Source organism: Emys orbicularis, chromosome 18, assembly GCF_028017835.1.
Source record: "Emys orbicularis isolate rEmyOrb1 chromosome 18, rEmyOrb1.hap1, whole genome shotgun sequence".
NCBI classification, from domain to species: Eukaryota; Metazoa; Chordata; order Testudines; family Emydidae; genus Emys; species Emys orbicularis.
The window spans coordinates 5,031,849-5,055,481 of NC_088700.1; the positions used below are offsets into that span (position 1 = coordinate 5,031,849).

The 23,633-nt window shown below is 49.5% G+C and overlaps 1 protein-coding gene across 1 annotated transcript in view; it reads right to left on the bottom strand.

Annotated features, from left to right (window-relative positions):
• The window catches only part of DAB2IP (DAB2 interacting protein), a 253,971-nt gene that overhangs the window by 31,628 nt on the left and 198,710 nt on the right, over positions 1-23,633 (bottom strand). Inside the window, exon 7 of the mRNA XM_065418579.1 lies at positions 1,344-1,488. Coding sequence (XP_065274651.1) covers positions 1,344-1,488 — 145 coding nt within the window. The remainder of the gene's footprint in view (positions 1-1,343; positions 1,489-23,633) is intronic.

Genomic DNA, 23,633 nt, shown 5'->3' on the forward strand with positions numbered 1-23,633 from the left:
CAATCCGCACCCCAAACAATGAACAACTGCTGCAGCTTTCCCCTGCACCAGCCTGGAGCAGTGGGAATATTTGCAATCTAGCCCTGGAAATTCTAGCCCTTCGTTAATCTTCCGGCTTCTTAGCATTTTTAAAGGTAATCTGCTTACAGACTTACCTTCAGCCAGAAATCATTAGAAAGTAGAAACAAATAATATCCCTTTTTTAAAACTCTCCTGAGGTCTGCTGGTTTGATTGAATTTGCCTGATTACCCCTGGTCTTCATCCCTACTATTTTTAATCTGGTACTTCCGCTTTTTGGCATTAACAATCACCTCCCTCCTAATGTTATGTGACCCTGTTGCCAGGATCTTGCCATGAATTTAGTATGAATGAGAAGGAAATTAACAGCTAGATAAACAGAGATAATGTATGAATGTGCATCAGATCAGAGAATGGATCCAGCAAGCCCTCTATTGTGTCTCTGGCTGAGTCTAGTAGATTATGCTTCAGAGGAAGGCAATTCACCCCCCACCTTTCCCCCAACAGCACCTGACCATTGCGCAGTGCTGCCCATGTGGGACTTCTCACAGACCTTCCAAAGTTGATCAGCTTTTGCCCTGAAGCAGAAGCCATAATTATCTTGATTTGTGGCAGTATAGCTGTTGTTTGGGTCATAAAGTTATCCAGCCCTTTTTAAAACCAGCATGTTTCTGACAACGTGGAATGCAACAGTCATAACTCAGATTTGTGAGCTCTCATCAGATCCATTAGTGATCAGGGAAAAATCAGCCTGGGGTCACTGATTTGCTCTCTACGTGGAAGGATCCAAGAAGGCCTGTGTGACACTGCGAATGCATGTATGGGGAGCCGGGATGCTATGGCAGAAGACCTGGTGCATAACATAATTTAAAAGTATTAATTTGCTTTCTCCTCTGAAAGTAGATTAAAGAGCTAAGATTAGATAACTCAGCAGTGACCTCAAGGCGGCCCCACAGAGCTGTAAAGTATGGCCCTCTGCTGTCACTTTGGGGCAGCCCACACAGACTACATGCTTCAGCGTCTGATGCTCCATCTGGATCCAAGTGGCCTGACTGCATTGCATGCTGGGATTTGTAGTCCCCAGGCTGCCCCCACACTAATCTGCAATCTGCTCCGTTTTATGCAATAGACACACAGACCATAAGCTCCTGACAAACTGCCAGAGCAGCCCTCTGCGGGGTAGTTTTGATGCCCCTGATAGAACCGAAGGCAGGCATGCTGAGTTAATGTTCCTTCCATAATGGAGACTACAAGGGACTGCAGAGATTAAGGCGTTTCGTGGGGTAGATCCAACCACCCCACCCCTGCTCCTGCCTGCACATACCTAAGGCATCCTGTAAGTACTTCTGCCCCACCAGCTTCAGGTACTCCTCGATGGCTTTCGTGGCCAGCGTGTTCTCTCGGAAAATGAGGTGCTCATTTTCACCACAGCGGTCAACTTCGGACATCATCAGGTCAGTCAAGAAATCCTGAAAAGGAAAGTCCATTGTGGGTTATCCCTTACTGACACGTGCGTCATTTAGCAGAGAACACACTGATCCTCCTTCTCCACGGGGCTCTCACATTCGCAGGGGGCCAGGCCATGAAACCCTCTTGCTTCTCCTGCATGTATCAGTCACTCCTTTACCAACCCTGCCCCTTCTCCAGCTCCCCCGCAACTCCTAACAAAGGAGAGGAGTAGTACAATACATCTCTGAAGAGTTATTATTTAGCCATCTGGAAAATAAGCCATTCTAGCCCTTATGCATCTTCAACACTACCACCATCATCGTCTTCACTGAGGGCCTGCTTTTTAAAGGGCCAGCCTCCTGGGTTTTTTGGGCACAATTTTGTCCACCCTGTTAACTGCAGCTGCATTTACACATCTAACTACAATGCCAGCAAAACAGCTAGACAATGTTCAAATGCCGTTTGTTGTGCTCCCGGTTAATAGCTGAAAATCGAGCCCATAATATGCACCAGGATACTTCAATGTCATATTTACTCTTGTATTCAGGCAAATAAACAGTACTGCCACATTCCCGCTGATGGGCGCGTTTCCAGTTTGATGTGCATGGAATCCAACTGCTCATTAATCTCTGGGCTGCACAGTGATGTGCCTGGTGAGTGGGGGCAAACCACGCTGCCAGCACTGCCCTCTGCATCAGTGAGGGCCAACCTTGACTTGCCAAGTCTAACAGCACATCCGCACTCCAAAGAGCACCGCTGTGTTTGCTAGAATGAAGGGGTTAACGGGAAGGCAGGAGGGTCACCTGATTCTCCATGTGCCCAGCTGAAAAGCCACTGGGAGGCATAGTATTCAGTTGGCAGTAGCTGTGAGTGCAGGTTAAATATTGCACAGTTTTAAATGCTAAGAACACCTGCGCATACTGTTATCTGCATTGCTAATAACATGTTTGCTCTGGAATTCTGTTTAAGCCCCCAGGACTGCTCTGAGTACTGAAAGGTGTCCTGCCCCTTCCCAGCACTTTGACATTCATTTGGAGGGCAGAAGGGAAATCAGCTGCCAGATACTGTGTGAATTACCCATATTAAACCTCTGACTGTTGCCTCATGCAGGAGAGAAAGAGAGAGAGGAATGCTGACAGGTAAATTTACTTATACAGCTGAAGACATTTTTTTAAACTGCCTTCCACTAAAACAAAATCTTGTGCTTGGTGATAACTCTTCAAAGAGATAATGAAATTCTCCTTCCTTCGGCTTCCATAAGTATCTGTAAAACACACAACCCGTTGGCTGGGGCATGAATCTTAGAATGCAATGCCCATCTCCAAGTCTTGTGCTGTCATTCCCCAAATAAATACTGTGCAGTCAGTGGGCCAGCAAGGTACATGCATAGCTTGGAAGAACCTCATGGTTTCTCATGTCCATGAATCTGCCCCACCCGGCTATCATGGACACAGCAGAATGATGTCAAGGAAGGCAAATGAGTCCGGGCCGCAATGTTTTCTCCCCTTTGACAAAGTAACGACTCATTCACCTTTCCCTTTTACAGAAACCAACGCTGCAGACATGGGACAGACACGCTGGGGTATCACATGATTAAACTAATGAGCAGCACATTCCAGGAAGACCTCCAGTCTTGATTCTCAAGATTTTCAAAGAGATGGGATCTGAATAGATTTTCTTCACTTTGGGGACCCATGAAATCCAGTCAATCCCTAACACCAGTCATCTGACTCCAAGACCAAGGCAGATTTGCTCTCAAAGAGGCAGCGTTGGTATTGGGAGAGGGGCGGTCCCTGGGAATCAGTTTTCCATTAGCGAGAAGGAGGTGTTTCTGATGATCTGAGTGTGTACAGTGTAACACTTGATACTCCAAGGCTCAGGCCAGATAATCTGACGGGGGTCTCAGAATCCGTCTCTGGAGACTTTGGAGGTTTGGTTTGATCCCACCCCCGCACACTTTCCAGTAAGACATCACTGATGTCCAGACAGGGGAGGAAGGATGTACCCTTCAAGATAACTAAGTAATATAGTGATGCCAGATCAACAGCCTTGAAGCCTGTCATCCTCCATCCACACAATGGACACTCACAGGCATAACAGAACAAGCTTCCCCCATCCGCTGTCCTGACAAATGTGCCTCACCCATGGCCTGCTGGTGAGACAGTCATTCAGGTTCCACGCCCTGGCCATGGCAGCTCAGGGGGCAGTTAGTTCTAGTCCTGAATGTTTATTTTGGATGTAGACACCTGTCCACGAGGAGCTGAATTAAGACACATCAACTCATCTCACGTAGGCCAAATGGGGATAAATTTCAGTCACTTTCCAACCTGTGTGGAATTTGAACTGGTGACCTACAAGTGAAGGAACTACTGAAGTGATACACGGCCCATTCCAGCCCCAAGCGACTTCATTCTTTACCGACACTGTATTGTCGTGCCTCTTTCATGAAAAAAAAGAAAAATCCAGACTGTTTACAGTACATTCTGCATTAAAAAAAAAAAAAAAAAAAAAAAGGGAAGAAAGATTGATAGGGACTGTGAAGCACTGTGAGGTCCGATTCCTCAGCACAGACTGACAGCTGTAGTGCAGCTCACTGACATGATTGATGGCCACTGCTTTGCTCTCCCCTTGTTAGGAAGATTAGACATATTTACAGTAAGCGGAAATAAAGTGATACCCAGTTGTATTTTAACATCCGCCTCCATCCTTCCAAACACCTTGTCCAAAGGCAAGGCTCATGTGCCAACCGTGATCAATAGGAGCAGCAATTCTGATCAGTGCGTAAGGCCAATACTACTGCTAGTCCCGACTGCATCTCATGAATTAGTCTAACTGGTCTTTAGTGATGCCTGGGAACAGAAGTAAATGCCAATCTTCCATTGTACGTGAGATGCAGAGTCAGTGCCCCACAAGAGGCAAACACTGAATCCAGGGGTCCACACAACTCCAGCTGGGACAGTACCGCACCATCCGAATGCCTATGCAGACTGCCCTGAAGTGAGGAAAGTATGTGCAATAATATGAGCAGCTACAATAATAATAATAATAATACTCCTTTGCATCTTCTAGGTTGGGGTAGGCAACCTATGGAATGTGTGCCGAAGGCGGCACGCGAGCTGATTTTCAGTGGCACTCACACTGCCCGGGTCCTGGCCACCGGTCCGGGGGGGGGGGCTCTGCATTTTAATTTAATTTTAAATGAAGCTTCTTGAACATTTTAAAAACCTTATTTACTTTACATACAACAATAGTTTAGTTATATATTATAGACTTATAGAAAGAGCCCTTCTAAAAACGTTAAAATGTATTACTGGCACGCGAAACCTTAAATTAGAGTGAATAAATTAAGACTCGGCACATCGCTTCTGAAAGGTTGCCGACCCCTGTTCTAGGTGCTTGGCAGGTATCTCTTCAGTTCCTGCAACTGCTGACTCCTTTTTAAAATGAACTAACATTTAATTGAAATAAAAACAAAAGCCCAGCAGGACATAAACACACAACAGGGTGCGTGAAGAGAACATGTGGCGCTGAATCATATACCAGTCTCTGTGTAGGCTATGAGCCATGCAGGTATAGAATCAATGTTCTGGTACGGCCATTCATTATGTAGATTCCCTGTCCCTCCCTGCTACCCATTCTGTCAGAAGGCCTTCAGATCCCATTCCGCTAAGTAATGCATTGACACAGGCACTCGATACGTTCCATTTACTTTTCCCTAACATTTCAGTAGAGGCATTGACATGATTCAAACATACAGTCTTTGGAATATGAATTTACAGCTGTGCTTGTTGAATTACAGGGCAGGCTGACACAGCTCTAGTGCCAGAATGGGAAAGATCTTAGCAGCATTGGCAGTTTAATTTACAAATGTGGGTGTAATCAGCTGAGGCGCCTAACACTTCCCTTTCTGGAAAAGTCCGATAGGATTTGATAGGGATGCGATCAAGTGGGCTCTATAGAAACTCTGGAGACCGACAGAAATCAACAGAGAACAAGAGCCTTCCTTTAGAATTTTGAAACCATCCTGTAGAATGTAACAAAGAACAATGTCCCTGCCAGATAATTCTATAGGTTGGTTTAAAACTCCTGTAGGACTTTCCCATAAAGGTTACAGACAGGCATCACCAGGCACATGTAATGGGAAAGCAAAGCCATCAGGGCAGGTTGAATTGCAGTCCGTAAAGGGGAGGGCTTCATTGTGCACACAGGGGCATGCACGGCTGCTGCACAGCTGTGCCCAAGCACCCTGGCCAATTTCACAAGCCAGCTGGATGGGACTTCCACAGGCCTTGCGTTCACAGGGCTGGGACCGACGCCCCAGCAGAGCCTTCCCTGCACAGGAGCCTCGAGAATAAAAGACAAGCTTTTTAAAAAATAGTCTTTCAGATTATTTCTCTAGACAGACAATCTCTCCCCTTGTGGGCCCAGTAAGCTCCATAATTCTCTGGCAACCGAGCAGGCATGAATTTCCCTCCCCTCGCTGTTTTCTCTGCCTTCTTCCCCTTTTATCAGAGGAGCTGGAAAGTAACTTAAACCCCCCTGCTCAAATCCCTTTAGCTGCTATCAGTGTAACTCTATCACCTTTCGCTTCCTGGGTTTCTCCTGTGTATGTTTCAATTCCAAGCAGCAGCTCAGGCTGACACAAGGTGCTGATTCTTAATTAGCAGCCGCTGACCTTGGCTTTGCCTGATACTCTTTCCTGTCACTTTCCCAACATACTAATTATCTCAGGACCATTGAGTTTTAGCGCTTCTCTTAGCCAAGTGTTTGCATTTTTTGTGTGTGTGTCAATTGAGGACTTGGCTGGGAGCTGGAACAACTCCTGGCCGCAGGGCAGCAAGACCCAAACCCAGGCTGAGCTCGGAGTTTTGATACAAAAGCAAAACTTGGGCCAGGGGGCTGAGATATATGGACCACAGGGCTGGCCAGAAATCAAGTGAATTTTGGTGGCTTCAGCCCAGTTATAGGGCTCCTTAGAATCCACAACTTAATGCAAAACTCTGGGTGTGAGTGACCCAACATAAAGCAATCTGAGAAGAGACTCCCATGACATGCCTGCTCTGGTCATTATTACACCCTGCCCTCCAGCAGCTTGGCCCTGTACAGAGACATGAGAAGTCAAAGTCCTTGATTATGGCAACTACATTTTAAGTCAGGAGTTCAGCCAGTGACAGTGGGGAGCTGGATGGGGAATCCTGACATTGTTATTTAACCGCTAAACCACAGCCCTGCAGCTGTGGGACTAAAACACAGACCCTTATGTCCCCAGGCTCAGTCTTCTGACCCGTTCATGTGCCTCTGCCCGGCCTAGTTTGGGCTAGAAAATGCCCTGAGAAAGGACTGTTTGGAGAATCTCACAGCAGCTGGTTTCTAGCTGTCCAGCTCAACTCTGAGGACTGAGAAGGCCCCGAACATTTGCATTATCATCAAAGACAAACCTCCAGAACAGAACACCCCGAACTTCGGATCTGGATCCCAGCTGGGGCACGTCACTGGATCGGTTCTCCTGGTACCTTGCCATTGTACTCGCAGTGCTGTCGGCCAGAACTTGGCTCTCCCCCACACAAATGGGCCAGATCAGTGCTGGGTTACATAACCAGAATGTCGTCTTCACACACATGCCTGAAGAACCCCTCCTGGGGCCTCACTCACCAACACAAGAGGCTGAATCAAATGCAATAACTAAAGCCAATAAAGCTCCGTGGTTCTGAGCAGCAGAGATCAGCAGGGGGTTGTTTTTAGTTTGGGCCCCTAGCTACGGAAGAAAATAGCATTTGTTATTTCATTCCGTCAGTGTCCAGAGGGGTAGTAGAAGGGCTCTACTGAGGTTCTCCAGACCTCCTTAAGTGTTTGTTTAATGGTATTTGCTTCAGATTGGACACAGACAAACCTGTACAAGCCCAGTCGCTTCACAAACCTTGATATGCTAAAGAACAGAGATCCAGCGGAATAAATCCAGGGTCTGACAGCAGCACTGCAAGGCTGGTTACCACTAAACCATTCAGACAAAGCAAGCCTGGCCTACCCATCCCCAAGTGCCGTGCACCCTGTCCTAATAATGACTCCGACAGTCCTTCCAAAACAGATCTCTGAAGAAAACACACACAGGAGTTAAACTGGCTTAGTGGCATTTAGAAACTCTGGGTTCCTTCTCCCCTTGACCAACCTTAATGGGCTTCCACACATGCTTCACTAAGGAGGAAACAGACTGACCCCACTTCCACTTCTCCAGAATTGTGACATGATGAGGGAAGGCAGGAAAAATACCTTCTGGTGCTGCAGGCTTCAGTTCACACTCTCACAACCACCACTAGCCTGACTGAAGTCAGCAGCTGGCTCAGCTGTTGCTGCGGTGGCCCTGGACTGTGGAACGCTCATTGTGGAAGTGGCTCATTCCATCCCATCCGGGTGAACCACACTACCACAGCCACACGGCTACCTGCCGGGGAGCAGCATTGTACCACCCAGGGCTGCGGCCCAGCTCAGCTGTATGCTAAAGGCCAGCCCGCATTGTGCAGTCTGGGGCAGCCGCGCGGCAGGGGTTCAGGGCGGGCGGGAAGCCGGCCGGCCCCGCACGGAGAGGGTCCGGGGTCAGGGTCCGGGCTGCCACTGCCCTGCCATCTGGCCCCTTTGGCCCAGGTAACACATTGTAACAAGTTGAGATCCACTGCTTTAGATCATTGGTCAGAAAGAGTTCACAGTCTCAGCCAGAGCCGAGGCACCTGGTACGTCCAGTGACAGCTTCGACAGGGGTTGGAGCAAAGTGTCTTGTTTTATCTGAACCCTAATTTCGAAGAGCTGCTGCCCATTCTACCCCTCTTCCTCCCAATGCCCGAGTCTCCACCCCGCTGGACTGGGGCAGAGAGGGGGCAATATGATGTATCCATGATCTTAAAAGAGACCTGGATACATTCATGGAGGTTAAGTCCATTAATGGCTATTAGCCAGGCTGGATAAGGAATGGTGCCCCTAGCCTCTGTTTGTCAGAGGGTGGAGATGGATGGCAGGAGAGAGATCACTTGATGATTACCTGTTAGGTTCACTCCCTCTGGGGCACCTGGCATTGGCCACTGTCAGTAGACAGGATACTGGGCTAGATGGACCTTTGGTCTGACCCAGTATGACCATTCTTATGTTCTTATCTGGAAATCCAAACTCAAGTGGCCAGTTGCTCCTTGACAACAGACAGGCTGGGCCTACAAGTCCCATTACATGCAACAGGGCCAGCAGCTAACTGTTGGCCCTGAACTTTGGAGAACTGATTGAAAAGTCCACTGTGTAAAAAAACCAACACCGCTCAGAAAAGCAACCCTTCATAACGGATGTCAATAGGCGTGAGAAAGCACATTAACTGCTAAGCTCAAACAAACACAAAAAATAATGGGAAGAAAAAGCTTCTTCACTAGAGACTAACCAGAAGAGGAGCAGACAGCTAATTCACTCCTTCACTCAATCAATAATTCTGACACTCCTTGCCCCCAGGTTATCTTTCTGCACCACAATGGTTATGCTTAAACCTGCCTCTGCCCTGGAGAATGTAAAAAGTATTAAGAGACAAGCCCATCCTGCATTAGCTGTGTTTCAAGTATTGGACTGAGCGCCATGACAGACAGCTCGTAATTTTAATCAACAGATCTGCCAATGTCAACCTTGAATAAAACTCTGTAATAAAATCACTCCAGAAAACAAACAAACAAATCAACCAACCAACCCCCCACCCACGCTGCAAAGGGGCAGGAAGCCTTTCCCTATGATTTAATAAGCCTGGATATGTGCTCTCCCACATGCGTTTTGTGCCCCCCGGCCCCCTCGCCCCCACCTCCATGCATGGATGCTCTTCCCTCCAACCTGTGCTGACAGGTGCACTCCTGCATGCATGGATCGGTAAGGCCCCAGTCCTCTGGAAAAGTCCCAGTAGGATTTAATAGGGATGAAACCAATAGGGCTCTACAGACATTTCTCTAAAAGTCTAGAGCTGTTAACAAGGAATAAGACCCTTTCTAAATGGTTCTGGAGCCATTCTATAGAATTCTGTAGCCGGAGTGTCATTCTCTACTCAATTCCATGGCCTGTTTCCATAAGGGACAGCCCACATCTGAGCTCCAACGTGTCTGTCTGTAGATATACATCCTTCTACGCTTCCTGGGGCACGTGTCCATGTCTGCTGCAACCCTCTGGATGTAAACACACAGCCAGCCGGCTCTTCGTCACAAGGAAAGCACAAGGAGATACAAGGGACGTTTCTTTGGGAGAGGCAATGAGCAAAGGAGTGAAGAGCAGCAACGTTTCCTAGTAAGGAAAGGCCTTTCCAGAGGCATAACAGGCAGCAAAGGTGTGGGACCACGAGTCCTGCTCAGATTGTACTTGGAGCACTTTATAACCTGGCCAACCTGGGGAATGTTTACACAAGATCTAACCTGCACCTTTAAGGGATACGTTCACAGCTGGAGGCGCAAGGGGTTTATTTAGCCAGCAATGTTAATGAGAGCTGCAGAGCTATGCCCCACACCCCTGCTGCTCTGAAATGCAATCCCTTTTGTGCTGGAGTTTATTGTAGCCAATATCATCACTGACTGATGGGCAGATTGATTTTGAAATGACAAGGTTCCGCACATCACAAGCCTGACTAATAGGACTGACTTAACCTTAAGAGGATTGAACTGATAAGGGTCATAAGATTACTAGCTATCCCAAAGACTGGCCCCAGAGTCCGGCCATACTCTTTGTGGGGGGCGGAGGAGGGTGGGTCGGGAGTTGTGCTAAGGGTTGGCAGGGCTGGATCGCATGTGTGCTAATGAGAGAGACAAGGCAGGGGCAGTAATAGCTTTTATTGGACCCAGGTCTGTTGGTGAGAGAGACAAGCCTTCAAGCTTACATGGAGCTCCTCGTCAGGTCTGGGAAAGGGACCTGCCGGAAGTCCCTGAACTTCAGTGTTTTAGTAGCAGGATACCAACATGCCCTTTGATTACAGATGCCGGTTTGGGAAACAGCTGTGCCATGGCAGAACTTCCTGAAGAAACCCAACCACCACCAACGCAGTTTTGCACAAATAAAAAATACATCAAAAATGAGAAGGTACAAAAGGCAAATGGCAGATTTTGCGGCGGGGGGAGGGTGTGGTAGTTACACCTGTGGAATCAGTGCCAGCCCCTCCACTGTGAAAAGCCTGGGGCTGGACACTGGCATGCTCACGATTCCCAGGTGTGAAGAAAACACACTACCCACCTGGCTAGGGCCCCTTGCATTCTCTCCTCCTGTGTTTCTCAAGGACCGGTCCGTGGACTGGCACTGGTCCCTGAAATCTCCCTGTAACAGTTTAGGAAGGCAGCAAGCTGGCCCCTGGTACCCCAAAGGTTGAGTAACACTGCAAACCCACGTCATTCATTGTTCAGGGAATACACTTGCTGTCAGGGTATATTTTTAAATTAAACAGTATGGAGCCCAGCACTTCTGAGCAAAGCACTGTGTCTCCTGACATTCATGATCACACATACAAAATTGGATTAGTGTGCGAAGGAAGAAGCCAAGTTTGGAGAAGGAAAACATATTCCAGTTCAGTTCTAGGCTTACACTACACAACAGCAAAACATTTGATTTTTAAAACATATTGGCAGTTTACTGAGTGTCCCTTAAATACATTTAAAAACACCATGTAAACTAAAGCAGCCAGCTGAGACCGTAAACTATAAAACATATACAACACAAAGGCCGACAGAGATTTTCTGGCAGCAGCTGGGCTCTCAAGCAATGAACAGCCCTGAGAACACAATTAAGTGGAATCAAAATTCTTTTCACAGCACAACATGGAGCCAGTAAGATCTTGTTAAAGCTCCATATATGCAATAGCCATGAAATAATGGCCTATGTTGTGCCAGTAGCCTACCTGAGCCCAGTGACTGCCCCTGACTGTGCCAGAGCCTGACCCTTCAAGTGACAGTTCCGGGAAAACAGACAAGGAAAATGCACAGAGGTAGAAACGTTCCAACATCAACATCTCGAAAGGGACATACCCTGGCCTGCAATGCTACAGAACACCAGCAGAAGAAAGAGCACTGCTCCTTGACATGTCTTTTGGGGGGCTAGATAACCACCAAAATAAGCCAAAAACAGAACCTCACCTCTGAAGCCCTTCATATATCAGAACTGGGGGAAAGGTGGCAGGCCCATGATTTTGGTTCCATGTTTCATTCCAAGCTGATAGGGGCTAATTTTCCAGCTTCTGTTTGGATGTGGCCAGTGTCTTGTGAAATGATGGTGGCTATCTCATAAGAACAGCTGATCTCTCAAGAGTTCTGCCATCTTGGCCAATGCTCATGAGATTTTGGTGCTTTTGATTCAGCCTCACAACCCAACCCTGGGTCTTAGTCTAAACCTAATATGGATCCAGATCCTCAGACTGCCTCTGGTCTCATTCCTACCAGTGAGATGGGATTGAATTTGTGAGATAAGCATCTGTTTCTCCTACCCCACACCATCAAGGCCCACGTTGAATGAACAGTGGACTTCCCCGGGGATCTGTACTCACTCCGATGCTCCTTAACACGTATACAGCCGACCTACCTCCCACCTTGGCAATGAAGCTCGTAAATGCTGATGATCTCTGCCTGGCAATAGCTCTGAGGAGCTGGAGACCTGCCTGACCCTGACACCTTTGCCAAGTACTTTTCAAAGTGGCAACTTAACCTATATATATATTAAAGACAGTGCCATCCATCTTGCCGACTGGTTAGCTCATTGACAGCGGCAGGTCGTTCTGAGCAACCAGCCAATCCTTTGTGAACTGCACCCTACTTATTTGGGGATAAAGCTTGACAGCTCTCTGTCCTTTCAACAATACATCGAGACGACGAGCCACAATCTAGCTGAGAGTCGCACTCCTCTGCAGGCTTGCCGGCAACTCACGGGATGCTAGTGCTGCAACCCTATGGACATCGATCAATGCCTTGGTTTTTCCACCTGCTGATTACTGTGCGGCAGCATGGGGCTCCAGTCATCACTGTGGCAAGTTGGACTCACTGATTAATTCTGCCCTTCATATCATCACTGGTGTGACCTGGCCAACTCCAGTCTCCAATCTTCCAGCCCTGGCTGTCATCAGTTCCCTGGTGATTGGGTGTGAAGGCAAGGTCCTGGCTGCGTTACTGTGCACAACCAATGATCAAGACAGCGTACTTCACAATTGCACCTGAAAGCCACGTCAACAACACCAGCGAAAGTCAAGATGTCCCTTTTCTGAAATAGCTGACCCTGTCAGACAGCACGTCAGACACAGTCTTTCTAAGGAACAGCAGCAGGTGATGTGGGACTAAATTTTGGATCGATGGCTTATTTCTTGGCAGATAGACAAAGCAGATCTAGGTCCCTTAGTCTCACCAGCTCAGTTCTCGCGTGCCCCTCTGAACAACCACATGAACCAAAAGATCCTTCCTCGTTACAACAGGGTACGTTGGGTTTTAACGTACATCTTCACTGTTGGGTTTCTTTAGCGCCTCGCCCTGCCCTGTGGAGCTCAAGAACAAAGAGCGTGCCATCTGGTCAAGGACTACTCTCTTTCTCACTGGGATGGTGGATGGGGGTGCTGATGTGGCCATCATAGAGTGGCTTCATCACTGACCCAGCATCCAATTCATCATTTATGTGGTCAGAAGCAATGCACCAGAAGACTATAAAGGCAGGATAAAAACGCAGAACAAACAGAAGCCCAGTTGCAACCCCCCCTCACTGCAGGAAGCCTGCATGAACACTCTGGACAGATTCACAATTTTCTGGGGCACCTGGGGCAGTGTCTCAGATTAAGAAATTGCCTTGGGATGTGCTTACCCTTCTTCCCATCAGCTGTATGCACTCTAGCCCTCCAGGGGGCTAGAACTGCTCCACAACCCAAGCTTGAGACAGAGAGCACAGCAATCTCTGTCGTGCGTTAGAGCAGCCACAGCAGAATGGGAGATAGGCAGCAGCGGTCAGCAGTGAAGCAGGGGAACTCCTGGGTTCTGGCATGACCAAGTCCCATCTGCCTCGAGACTGGTGGGATCAACTACTAGTATCTCCAGATGACTGCGTGGGGAATGCAACTTGACTTGCAGCTAGTGCAGCCCTATAAAGATCAATGGAGCGATGCCTCCCCTCAGCGAACACCACAAGGAGACGGAGACGCAGTGCACAGGGGCTCCCATCCGGTGCCAGTGGAATAAGTGGATTACCCACCTGGCCCTCTCGTCAAACACATGCACAAGCAGCTCTGCCACAGCTCAGGGCGTCCCCCATCCGCGAAAGATGCCATTCCCCACCACCTTGGCAGTCACTGCCCGCTCACTAGGCTCATCTCATTTACTGCACAGCTCCCTGCAAGGCAAGTGGCAATTAAAAAGGTCATGTTGGTAATTGCTCAATTACATAGCTTAATAGGCTCCCTGCAAAATGCACGTGTATTGGAAGGCGATCTTTCAGTCGGAAGCGGCAGTTGCATTGCTTTGTGGGTTTGTTAGATTGCACTGTCATACTATGCTTTGCATATGGAACAGACACGTGGGTATTATGGGTGTATTACTCTATGCTTGGATGGATTATGTGCTTATCTAATGGCCCGGCACAGCCAGAGGCTGTGACCTTTAGGACACATTCAAGGCCTGGCTGTTTTCTCAGGCCTTTGCTGGAGTGACCATTACACAATGCATTTGGCTTGTGTTAGCAGGCTAGTCTTTGTACAATCACTTGGAAGAGGCGTATTATTACTCGTATACACTGACGTAACACCAGCGCTGGGCATAGACCTTTACGGTAATAGCTGACCCAGTCCCTGCCCCAGAGAGCTTTCAGTCTAAGTTAGACAAGCCTAGGACAGAGACAAAGGGAGGCAACAGGAAAAAGATAAAGCCAGCAGCATGTCTGGTGAACTCACAAGTCAATCGTGAGAGCTGGGGAATTTCCAAAGGGAGACTGCGGTCAGCACAGGGGAGGAGCAGGCAGCACAGGGGGCAGGTGGTGAGAAAATGAGGCATAGGGAGGAGGAAAGAGATGGTTCTAGACCAGTGGGTCTCAACCAGGGGTACGTGTACCCCTGGGGGTACTCAGAGGTCTTCCAGGGGGTACATCAACTCATCTAGAGATTTGCCTAGTTTTACAACAGGCTTCATAAAAAGCACTAGCGAAGTCAGTACAAACTAAAAGTTCATAGGATGACTTGTTTATACCGCTCTATGTACTATACACTGAAAAGTAGGTACAATATTTATATTGAAATTGATTTATTTTATAATGATATGGGAAAATGAGAAAGTCAGCAATTTGTCAGTAGCCGTGTGCTGTGACACTTTTGTATTTTTACGTCTGATTTTGTAAGCAAGTAGTTTTTAAGTGAAGTGAAACTTGGGGTACACAAGACAAATCAGATTCCTGAAAGGGGTACAGAAGTCTGGAAAGGTTGAGAGCCGCTGTTCTAGACACAAGGAGCAGGACAATACAAGGGACAAAGAGAGCAACAAGGCAAGACGACAGGGAAGCTGTTTGGGGCAAGGACTGACCTGTTCTGGATTTGTACAGCACCCACCACAATGGGGCCTGGACCCACGCCTGGTGCTCCCATGCACTACCACAATACATATAAACAATAGTGAGTGACAGGCGGGGGCAGAGCTGTGCAGAGCCCTGGGAAGAGGACAACGTATGGAACCAGGAGTCCTGACTCCTAATCCCTGCTTCTAACTTCTCGGGATCTGTATTGACCGTGGTCATTTCACACAAGCCCTGGCAAGCAAGGTAGTGGACTCCTTTTCCTTCGAGACTTCAGGGGTCGTCCAGTGAGCACTTTAAAACCAGAGTCTCAACAACTTCCAGGTCTCTCTGGAGGGTGGGGGCGTTCGTAACTTCCTTCCATGGTACTGAAAGGATCAATGTGTGGGCAACTCTAGCAATGACCTAGCTTATGGCAATGAAGAGACCAATTGAAGGAATATTGCGTTAATATGCCGAATGACTACTAAACCCACAGGCGCTTACTGTGTAGAGCCTAAAACACCTCCCTCCAGCAGGAGGCAGCGGTGCATGAACTCACTGGTGAGAGGGGAATGGCTCTTACAGGAATGGTTTAGAAAAGCCCATGTTTGTAACACACAACACCGGAAAAACCCAGTAGTGCTCTCTGAAGCTGCCACTCACCCTCTCGCCTCCTTTTCCAGAAAAAACGGGGCGGCGGGGTTGGGGCTCAGAAAACCAATTAAAGGCATAATTAGCTTGACTATGGCTGCTATAAAAACATTATCAGATAGATAAACTCTTTGTGGGGGCAATGATATGGCTGCTGCCAGTTACATACATGCTAGTGAAACGACAGCCTAGGGCTGGGAACTGCACCGCTGCTTTGCAATCTGAACAGCCTTCCTACGAAGAGGACCCAGGGCATGTTCCAAGAGAAACAGCCAGCTCGGTGCGATATGTCCTGCCCTCTTGAGCTGCCATCCTGCACCGCAGGGCTCTGACCTGGGCTGCTGAGTTTCATTTAGGAGACACAGGCTCCTGCAGCCCTCCATGTCATTCACTGTTCAGCGCTCTCTACAGGCAAAGCTGTATGATGTCCAAAACTTGCCACACTGCTGGGTAGCTCTGGCCAAACCCACGTGGGCCAGGAGGGGGAGGATGGGGCCCGAGTTGCAATATGTTGATAGCAGAACATTTTCTTTCACCCCAGCATTTCCACTGCCAATAACCAAGGGAGAGAGAGCAGGGAGCTTCCAGCAGGCTGGTACAGGACGGAAGTAAATACTTCTGCTTCAGAGAGGCAAATCCTCACAGAACAAACAAATAAGGAGCCATGTTTACCCCTCATTCCTTCATAGCCTGGGAAATATTGATTTCACATAAACAGCCAGTTAGTTAGAGCTTAGTTTGAGGTGGTTTTTGTTCTACCATCCATCTGGGGAAGAGAGTTTTGATCTGTTTACACGTTTATAAAACTGGCTCAAATATTTTTAAGATGGGCCAGTAATGAATTTAGGCATTGAGACGATTTTGCTGCAGGTTTAAAAAAAAAATCAGAGAGTAACAGCTGCATTTCTGATCACGATGATGCACCTTTCTATACTGCCTTTCCTCTGAGGATCTCAAAGCACATCACAAAGATTACATCTCACAACATCCCATTAGGAGACATTATATTTGCTTTACAGATGGGGAAACTGAGGTACATAGCAAGTCAACAGGGGGGCCAATAACCAAATCCAGGAGCCCCACCTCCCAACCCTTGTGTAACCACAAGCCCAAGCCTCCTCTTCAGAGAAACAACAGTGCCACTTTCAAGCTAATCTTTTCACAAATATAAAAAGAGTCAAGAAAACTGCACCCACCACCGGCGCACATTTAGATCTGGATATTTTTCAGACTTTCCAGTGGGCCGGAGCAACTCCCTAAACCTAGATCCTTTGCTTTTAACTTTATCAAAATGCCTTTCCCTTTTCTCCCCAGCTATCTGCCTTGGCTACTGGTCAGGGTTTTGCAGGCACGTTGAACTCTCCAACCGCCTGCAGGAGACACTTTTCTTCCTCCTCAAACACCAACCCAAAGAAGCGCTGTCCTTGAGTTAAGTGCGGGCTTGTTGTCTATATTTTCCACAGCCTAATCTGCAGCGTGGGCACAGCTGTGTGGCCAGACACAAAGAGAAAATGGAGCGAGAGGAAAGGCAGGAACAAAAAGAGGATGAGATGAGGAAACTTTGCCACTACAGCTTGTTCTGGCGGTTCTCAGGCCTGAGTGTTAACAATCCCACCCCATCTCAACCCAGAGCCTCTTATGAAACAATGCTGCAGTGTCTACAGGAATGGTCCAAAATGCTACAGCTTTCCCTGAGGACCTGCAGTAATTTGGACCGTTACTGTTTCACACCATGCTGCTCTCTCTCCAATAAGGGGTAGGTCTACACAGCAGCTGGGAGGTGTAATTCCCAGCTCAGGTAAACCTATACGCCCTAGCGCTGCTCAGCCTAGCGCCTAAAAATAGCAGTGTGGCCAGTCGCCCGAATACAATCCCACCCCACCCCTGGGTGTGTGCTCGGGTGGCCGGCCTGAGCTGCTGCTTGTGCTGTCACAGCTACAGGGCTGTCTTTGGCAGATTGAGCAGGTCTAGCGCATGTCTGGCTAGCCACGCTAGGAGGCGCCCGAAGGGAATTTAAGCACCAGGATAATATAGCAAAGAGAAGCATCTAAACTCTCGTACCTAGAAACACCAGCCGGCACTGACAGCAGAACTAGTGCCTGGACCTTTTCTCAGGAGTGGCACCAGCACCTCACCACCAGGCGGAGGGCCCCTTTATAACTATGTAGTACATCTTCACTGCAAAAAGGAAGTTGTTTCCTTAGCCCAAGTTAAAGTAACAATGAAGACACAGCAACTTAGCTTTTAACTCGGGTTACTGGCTCAAATTCACCCTGAGACTCCCCACACGTTGTAACACGAGCTGCTAAACTGAGCTGCTGTATCTTCACTCCTGTTTTAACGCGGGTAAATTAAATCAAATTAAAAACCCATCTTTTTTTGCAGTGAAGACATGCCCTTGGACTAAGCCACGTGCTTCACCAGTTTCAGTAGTTGACATCCCCCTTATAGGTTGGACGATCTTATTGCTAATCACCCCAGAAGTCTCCTTTAACCTAGTGGAGGGAAAATAGCACAGAGCTGGTATTTTTGGCATTCCTGCCCATTTCTTATTTCAATCAACCACTACTGCGTTGTACCAGCCTAAAAGGCAGTGGGCCAGACTTTGCCTTCTGATATGGGTGTGCAATGCCCACTAACTTCCAAGGGATTGGTGTGCATGGATCTGGGGGCAGAATTGCACCCCATGGTGTTATTGACCATTTATATATGGCACCATGGTGCTGTACAGAGAGTAAAGGTACTGTGCTTACAATACAGCACTGACACTGCCGTAACCCCCTTTTCGACAGCGGGAGGGGTAGCATAGTGTCTCGTGGTGCACAGGCCTCGGTGAGGGAAGGGGGGACAAGAATGATTTTTCAGCCCCTCTGCAATGCTAAGGCCAGCTGTGCTGCTCAGCAGCTGTTTGCCCTGCTCCCAGAGGCTCAGAGTCTCTCCCTAACACTTGGCTCAGTGCAGCCCACACTGACCTGCTCTACCCCCACCCCAGCCAGCAATGCTGCATGGCACCCACGCACTTTAACCCCCCCAACCCAGGCATCTTCTCTTTCTTAGCGCTTGTCTATACACTGTTTTTGTACTAATTTAACTAAGCGATGCAACCCCCAGGGTGAGAGCTGTACTGGGATAAAGGTGTATAACTTTGTACCGGTATAACTGTGTGTCAATAAATCCTTATTCAGGTATAAACTCTCTACGGACGTTCTACGTTTTCCTTCTCCCTCCTCCCCCAGCTAACTGAGTCTCAGCATGTGGTTACAATCAGGAAAGTGGCTCTCAGAAAGACATCTTCATGAGCCAGATTTATTCTGCCCTCTTACTTGCACTTGGCTTCCACGCCATCACGAGATTTTAACAACTGCCTGACGTTACCCCGATATCTACAAAGCAGGGGAGGCTCTTTCTGCTCCTCACATTCTGCCCGGGCCAACGAAGGGGGTTGTGCCAGGCTGCTGGACGAGGCACAGCAGAATCCCAGTTGTTCTTTCACTGCTATAACGGCTCAGACATCAAATCCCACATTTTACAAAAGTTGGGGAGATTGAGGCACAGAGCCGTGACGTGACTTGGACAAGATCAATTAGCAAGTCAGTGATGGAGCAGGAAACAGAACCCATGAGAACTACGCTGCAATCAACAGACGAGAGAGATGTTGCTGGGGCTGGACAGTCTTTCTGGGGGATTTGCTGATCTCTGTACAGCAGTCCGTGCATATGCACTCCCTGCCTCTGGGTCTAATCTCCATCAGTCACCTGGGAGGGAGGGAGCACAGAGCCTGGCTCAGAAACACTCCATGGCAGATATCAAAGCCCCATCGGTGGGGAGTGGCTCGCAGTTTTGGAAAGATCACGGTGCGGATTGAGAGCAATTGCCCTCCTGGAGCCCGGCAGGCCTCCGAAGGGTGACTGTTAATCCCAGAGAGAGGACTGGATGCGGCAGGCAGCCACGCCACACACTGTCTGCAGGGCAGCGGGGTCGTGTTCAGTAGAGGCTCTGCCCATCTGCGAGAGCTGCACTGGATGGACGCATGTGCCCAATCCCTACATGCTTCATTGAAGGATTAAGCCATATTTACAGAGCAGGAGCAATTAGCAGCTAACGAGTCTGCACAGATAGATGATCATCCACTGGACACTTAGCTCTCACTTCATCTTTAATTGCTGCTTTAGCATCGCAACTGCAGCCAACAACCACCAAAAAACCTTTATCAGCAAAATTAATTACCGGCCATTTATTACCGTGTCTGTGCTCTCCGGCGGAGCGAGGGCTGGAGAAAGGGACTGGAGCGCTGCAGAGGTTTGTGGAAATAGCACCTCAGAAAGTGCAGGCATGCGTGCTGGCAGGAGAGTGGCTCCCTGGGCTAGTGGAGGCTACGGAGGGTTGGGAGAGGGCCTGGGGTTGTTGTCAGCTAACTCTACAGCGCGTATGCCCACCATGTGTGGTGCAAATCTTGCAAGGGCGGCATGTAAACTAGCCCCGATTCAAACCCGGTCCCCATACCCTCAAGCCCTGATTGCTGCGCCCTCAAACCCGGCTGGGCTCCGTGCCCCAAACCCAGGCCCTTCAATCTCATTTAGCCGTGTATCCTGCACCCTCAAACCTGACTCAGCCCCCGGCCTGGATCCCCATGCCCTCAAATCCCATTTGGCCTTAGGCCCCGCACCCTCAATTCTGCTCCATCCCATATCTGTGTTTTGGGCACCATTCAGATGCAAACCAGATCCCTACCCCAATGTGGGTTCTGAGAATGGCCTCACCGGCTCATCCCTAATAATCCTCCAGCTCAGACACTAAGGAGCCAGCTCTCAAGCTTCCCCATCAGCCTGGCTCCTGGCACTTCCACTGGACTCTCAAACTCCCCTGCGAGGGATGAAGCAGCAAAGGTTGCAAATGGGGCATCATTTCCACAGCCTAATTTTCAGGGCTCGGAGTCTCTGATGTCAATAATTTCTAATGCTAACACCCCCCCGGCTGGAGCCGCCCTGGGCTAGCATGGCTTACTCCAGAGGCGGGCCAGCCAGCAGGCTTATGGCTGGGGGGAATTTGGGTCTGAAGGAGCTGCGGCCGGCCAGCCCCAAACCAGGTACAGTTCAGAGCTCTCCAGACGCCCACCCCTCAGAAACACAACAGCCACACTAAGGGCAAACAAACAAACAGCGAACTCAGCTAGTTCTCCTCCAGACTGGGAAGGAAGGAATAGAGAGGCTGTTTCTATGTTTGGATACATGGGAGATGCTCCAGTACCACTGTGATGAGGGCCAGACAGACAGCTACCTAGTGAGGTGATAATGCGGCTACAGAGCTATCAGGCTTTTCTAAAATGTTAAATGCTATCTCCCCCTGCCCCAGCTTCCAGCAGGGATCCGGGTTCATATCTCTGTGCGTGCCAGGGCCCTCACATTAAACAGCCTCCCTGCTCCATTTGAAACAGACACACAAACCTGGGCTGAGGTAAAACGGGAGCATTTGCTGCTGGAGGATTCACTTGCGAACCCCTGACAAGCTTCCAGGAGTGGACGAGGGACAGTAGGGAAAGGCCGTTATCTGAGCTGAAAGCCCTTTGGGGCAGACCCTGCGTGTCTGCACTCCCACTGGTCACTGAAGTACTAGGCACGACAGTGCCGTACGGCAAGCAGAACACAGCTTCTGCAGGACAAACACTAAATAATAGAAACTCTCTTCTGCCCGAAGGACCAGCGTTTTGTTAACAATCAGTATTTGAGCCTCACCCCCAGACCACTAAGCCCTTTGCCAGCAGGCTCAGCAGAGAGGCCGGGGACAGCTGAGCTATAGCCGAAACTCCCCCTCGCACCTGGAGCTGCTCCCTTTCCAGAGCAGTGGGGGAAGCTTTGGACTCCCGGGCTGGCCACTGACCTCTCCCTAGCCCCAATGTACTAAAAATAAAAGGTCTTTAATGCCAATCCGCGAGTCGGCACCCAGCCTTGCCTACCCACGCGAGTAGGCCTGCAGATCCTAGAGGGGATGACTCATGTGAGCAGGGTTTGTGGCATCAGGTCTTTCCTGTACAAAGCCAACCACCGCCCCGTATCATTGCTGTTTGTGAGTGATGACCAGGGAGCAGCTCACCAGCCCAGCACCCACCCCACCCAACAAGCCCATTCTTGGCTTTCTTCAGCTCTGTTCCAGCCTTTGGCTAAGTCACACGGGGGCGGGAGGGTTGTGCTTGGCTTTGCCATGTCCCCCAGACTCCCCAGCACAGTCCAGACACGAGCTTGTTGTTGCCCACCAAGCTCTCGTGCACGCGTCTCCTCGCTGCGTCTTGTCACTCAATCAGCGGTGCAGAGGGTTTACCAGGCTAGCGAGCAGTCTGCAGCGTCCTGTTTGTCACACCGAGGGGGTGTTCTCTCCAGTCAGTGTCCCTTTCACTTTTTTATTTTTATTTCTCTTTGCTTGTCCAGATCCTCTACACAAGATGCAGCACCCGGCTCCCATGCTCCAATAATTCCTGTTGCTCTGACAACTCTCTAACCCTTGTGCTAAATGCTGACGGCAGATGACAGGCAGCAAAAGCAGAAGCTCCACTGTAGGGGGATATTTATCCAGCCTGTTTACTGTTTGCTATTTCCCCTGTGGAGCGTCTCTGGGCTCTCGAGCAGCGATGCACCGACACGTGGAAACACACTTACTCCTTCCTGAGGCTCTTGGGTCTGGCCACAGGAGGGGCTCTGGCAAGCAGCAGCAGGAGAGCGCTCACAGACAGACACACAGCTACCAAGGCCAGGCCTACACGTAGAACTTTGGTCCATATGGTCATGCTAGTCTGGGGTGTGGTTTTCTTACGACCATTTTATACCGGCAAAAGCCCTAGTGTAGACACAGTTACACCAGCCAAAAAGTGCTTTAGCTGGTATCGCGTATTTCGTTTGGGGAAATGTATACGCACGCTCCTGCTGGTATCAGCCGCATCTCCACTAAGAGGGCTTGTGGGTGCAGCTGTCTCAGCAAACCTTTGCTAGTGCAGACTAGGTCCAAGTCAGCAGCAGAATCAGCCAGGGCAGAAGTGGCCTCAGGTGCTTTCTGATGGAACAATCACAGCAAGTCACTGGCCGAGCTGATCCTGCACCCACTGAAGGCAACGATGCCGAGGGCCGCCGGACCGCGTCTGGGTTTGATGTTCCTCCCTGTGACCAAGACGATGGTGGGGACGTCTACATTTGGAGCTGGGTGTGATTCCCAGCCCCAGGAGATGTACTCGTGCCAGCTCTCATTGAGTTAGTGCGTTAAAAGTGGAACCTAGCCACAGCCGCGCGAGGGGCGGGACGGGCTATACACCCCAAGTCCATGGCCGTCAGAGAGCCTAGGCCAGTACTCGGAGCAGCTAGCCCGTCCTGCCGCTCGCACTGCCTCAGTGAGCGCTGGCATGAGTATGTCTCCTGGGGCTTTGAAGACAGCCCAGACACAGCCTGTAACTGGACGGAATGTACCCCTGGGAGCAGCTCCCTGCTACCCGGCAGTCAATCCCCTTGACGAGGTTTTGCTGCCTTGACCCAGTCTATTGGTCTAGTTCATCTCCACATGCAGAAGGGGAAGAGCAGACAGGAGGGGAATCCACTATTCCAATTCTCAGACAGGCTGCAAGTCTCCTTAGCACTGCAGAGGCTTTGGAAATCTTGCTGAGCCATCAAGCCAAGGCCCCCGCCCCCTAGCTGGTAAGTTCAAGGAGAAATTCATGGACAAAATGAAAACTGGCCATTTGTCTCATTCACACCTCGCCCTCCCGCTACAGCTGCTGGGCTACCATTGCCAAGTGATACCGATGTCGCATGGGGACGTACGCTCCGCAGTGTGCTCTGCGCGTACTCCCCTGCCCGGCTCCGTGCTTGGCTAGGCTGTCTGTGAAGTGAGGTTCACTAAGTCAGTCACTTAGCCTCTCTCCCCCTCCCCCCATTCTCACACAGAACAACTGAAACTACTCTCAGAAACCTCAGCCTCTCCCAGTCCGGCTGCCCTCCCAAAGCCCGGTGGGGGAGGGGATTCACAGGGATGATAGTTCATCCAA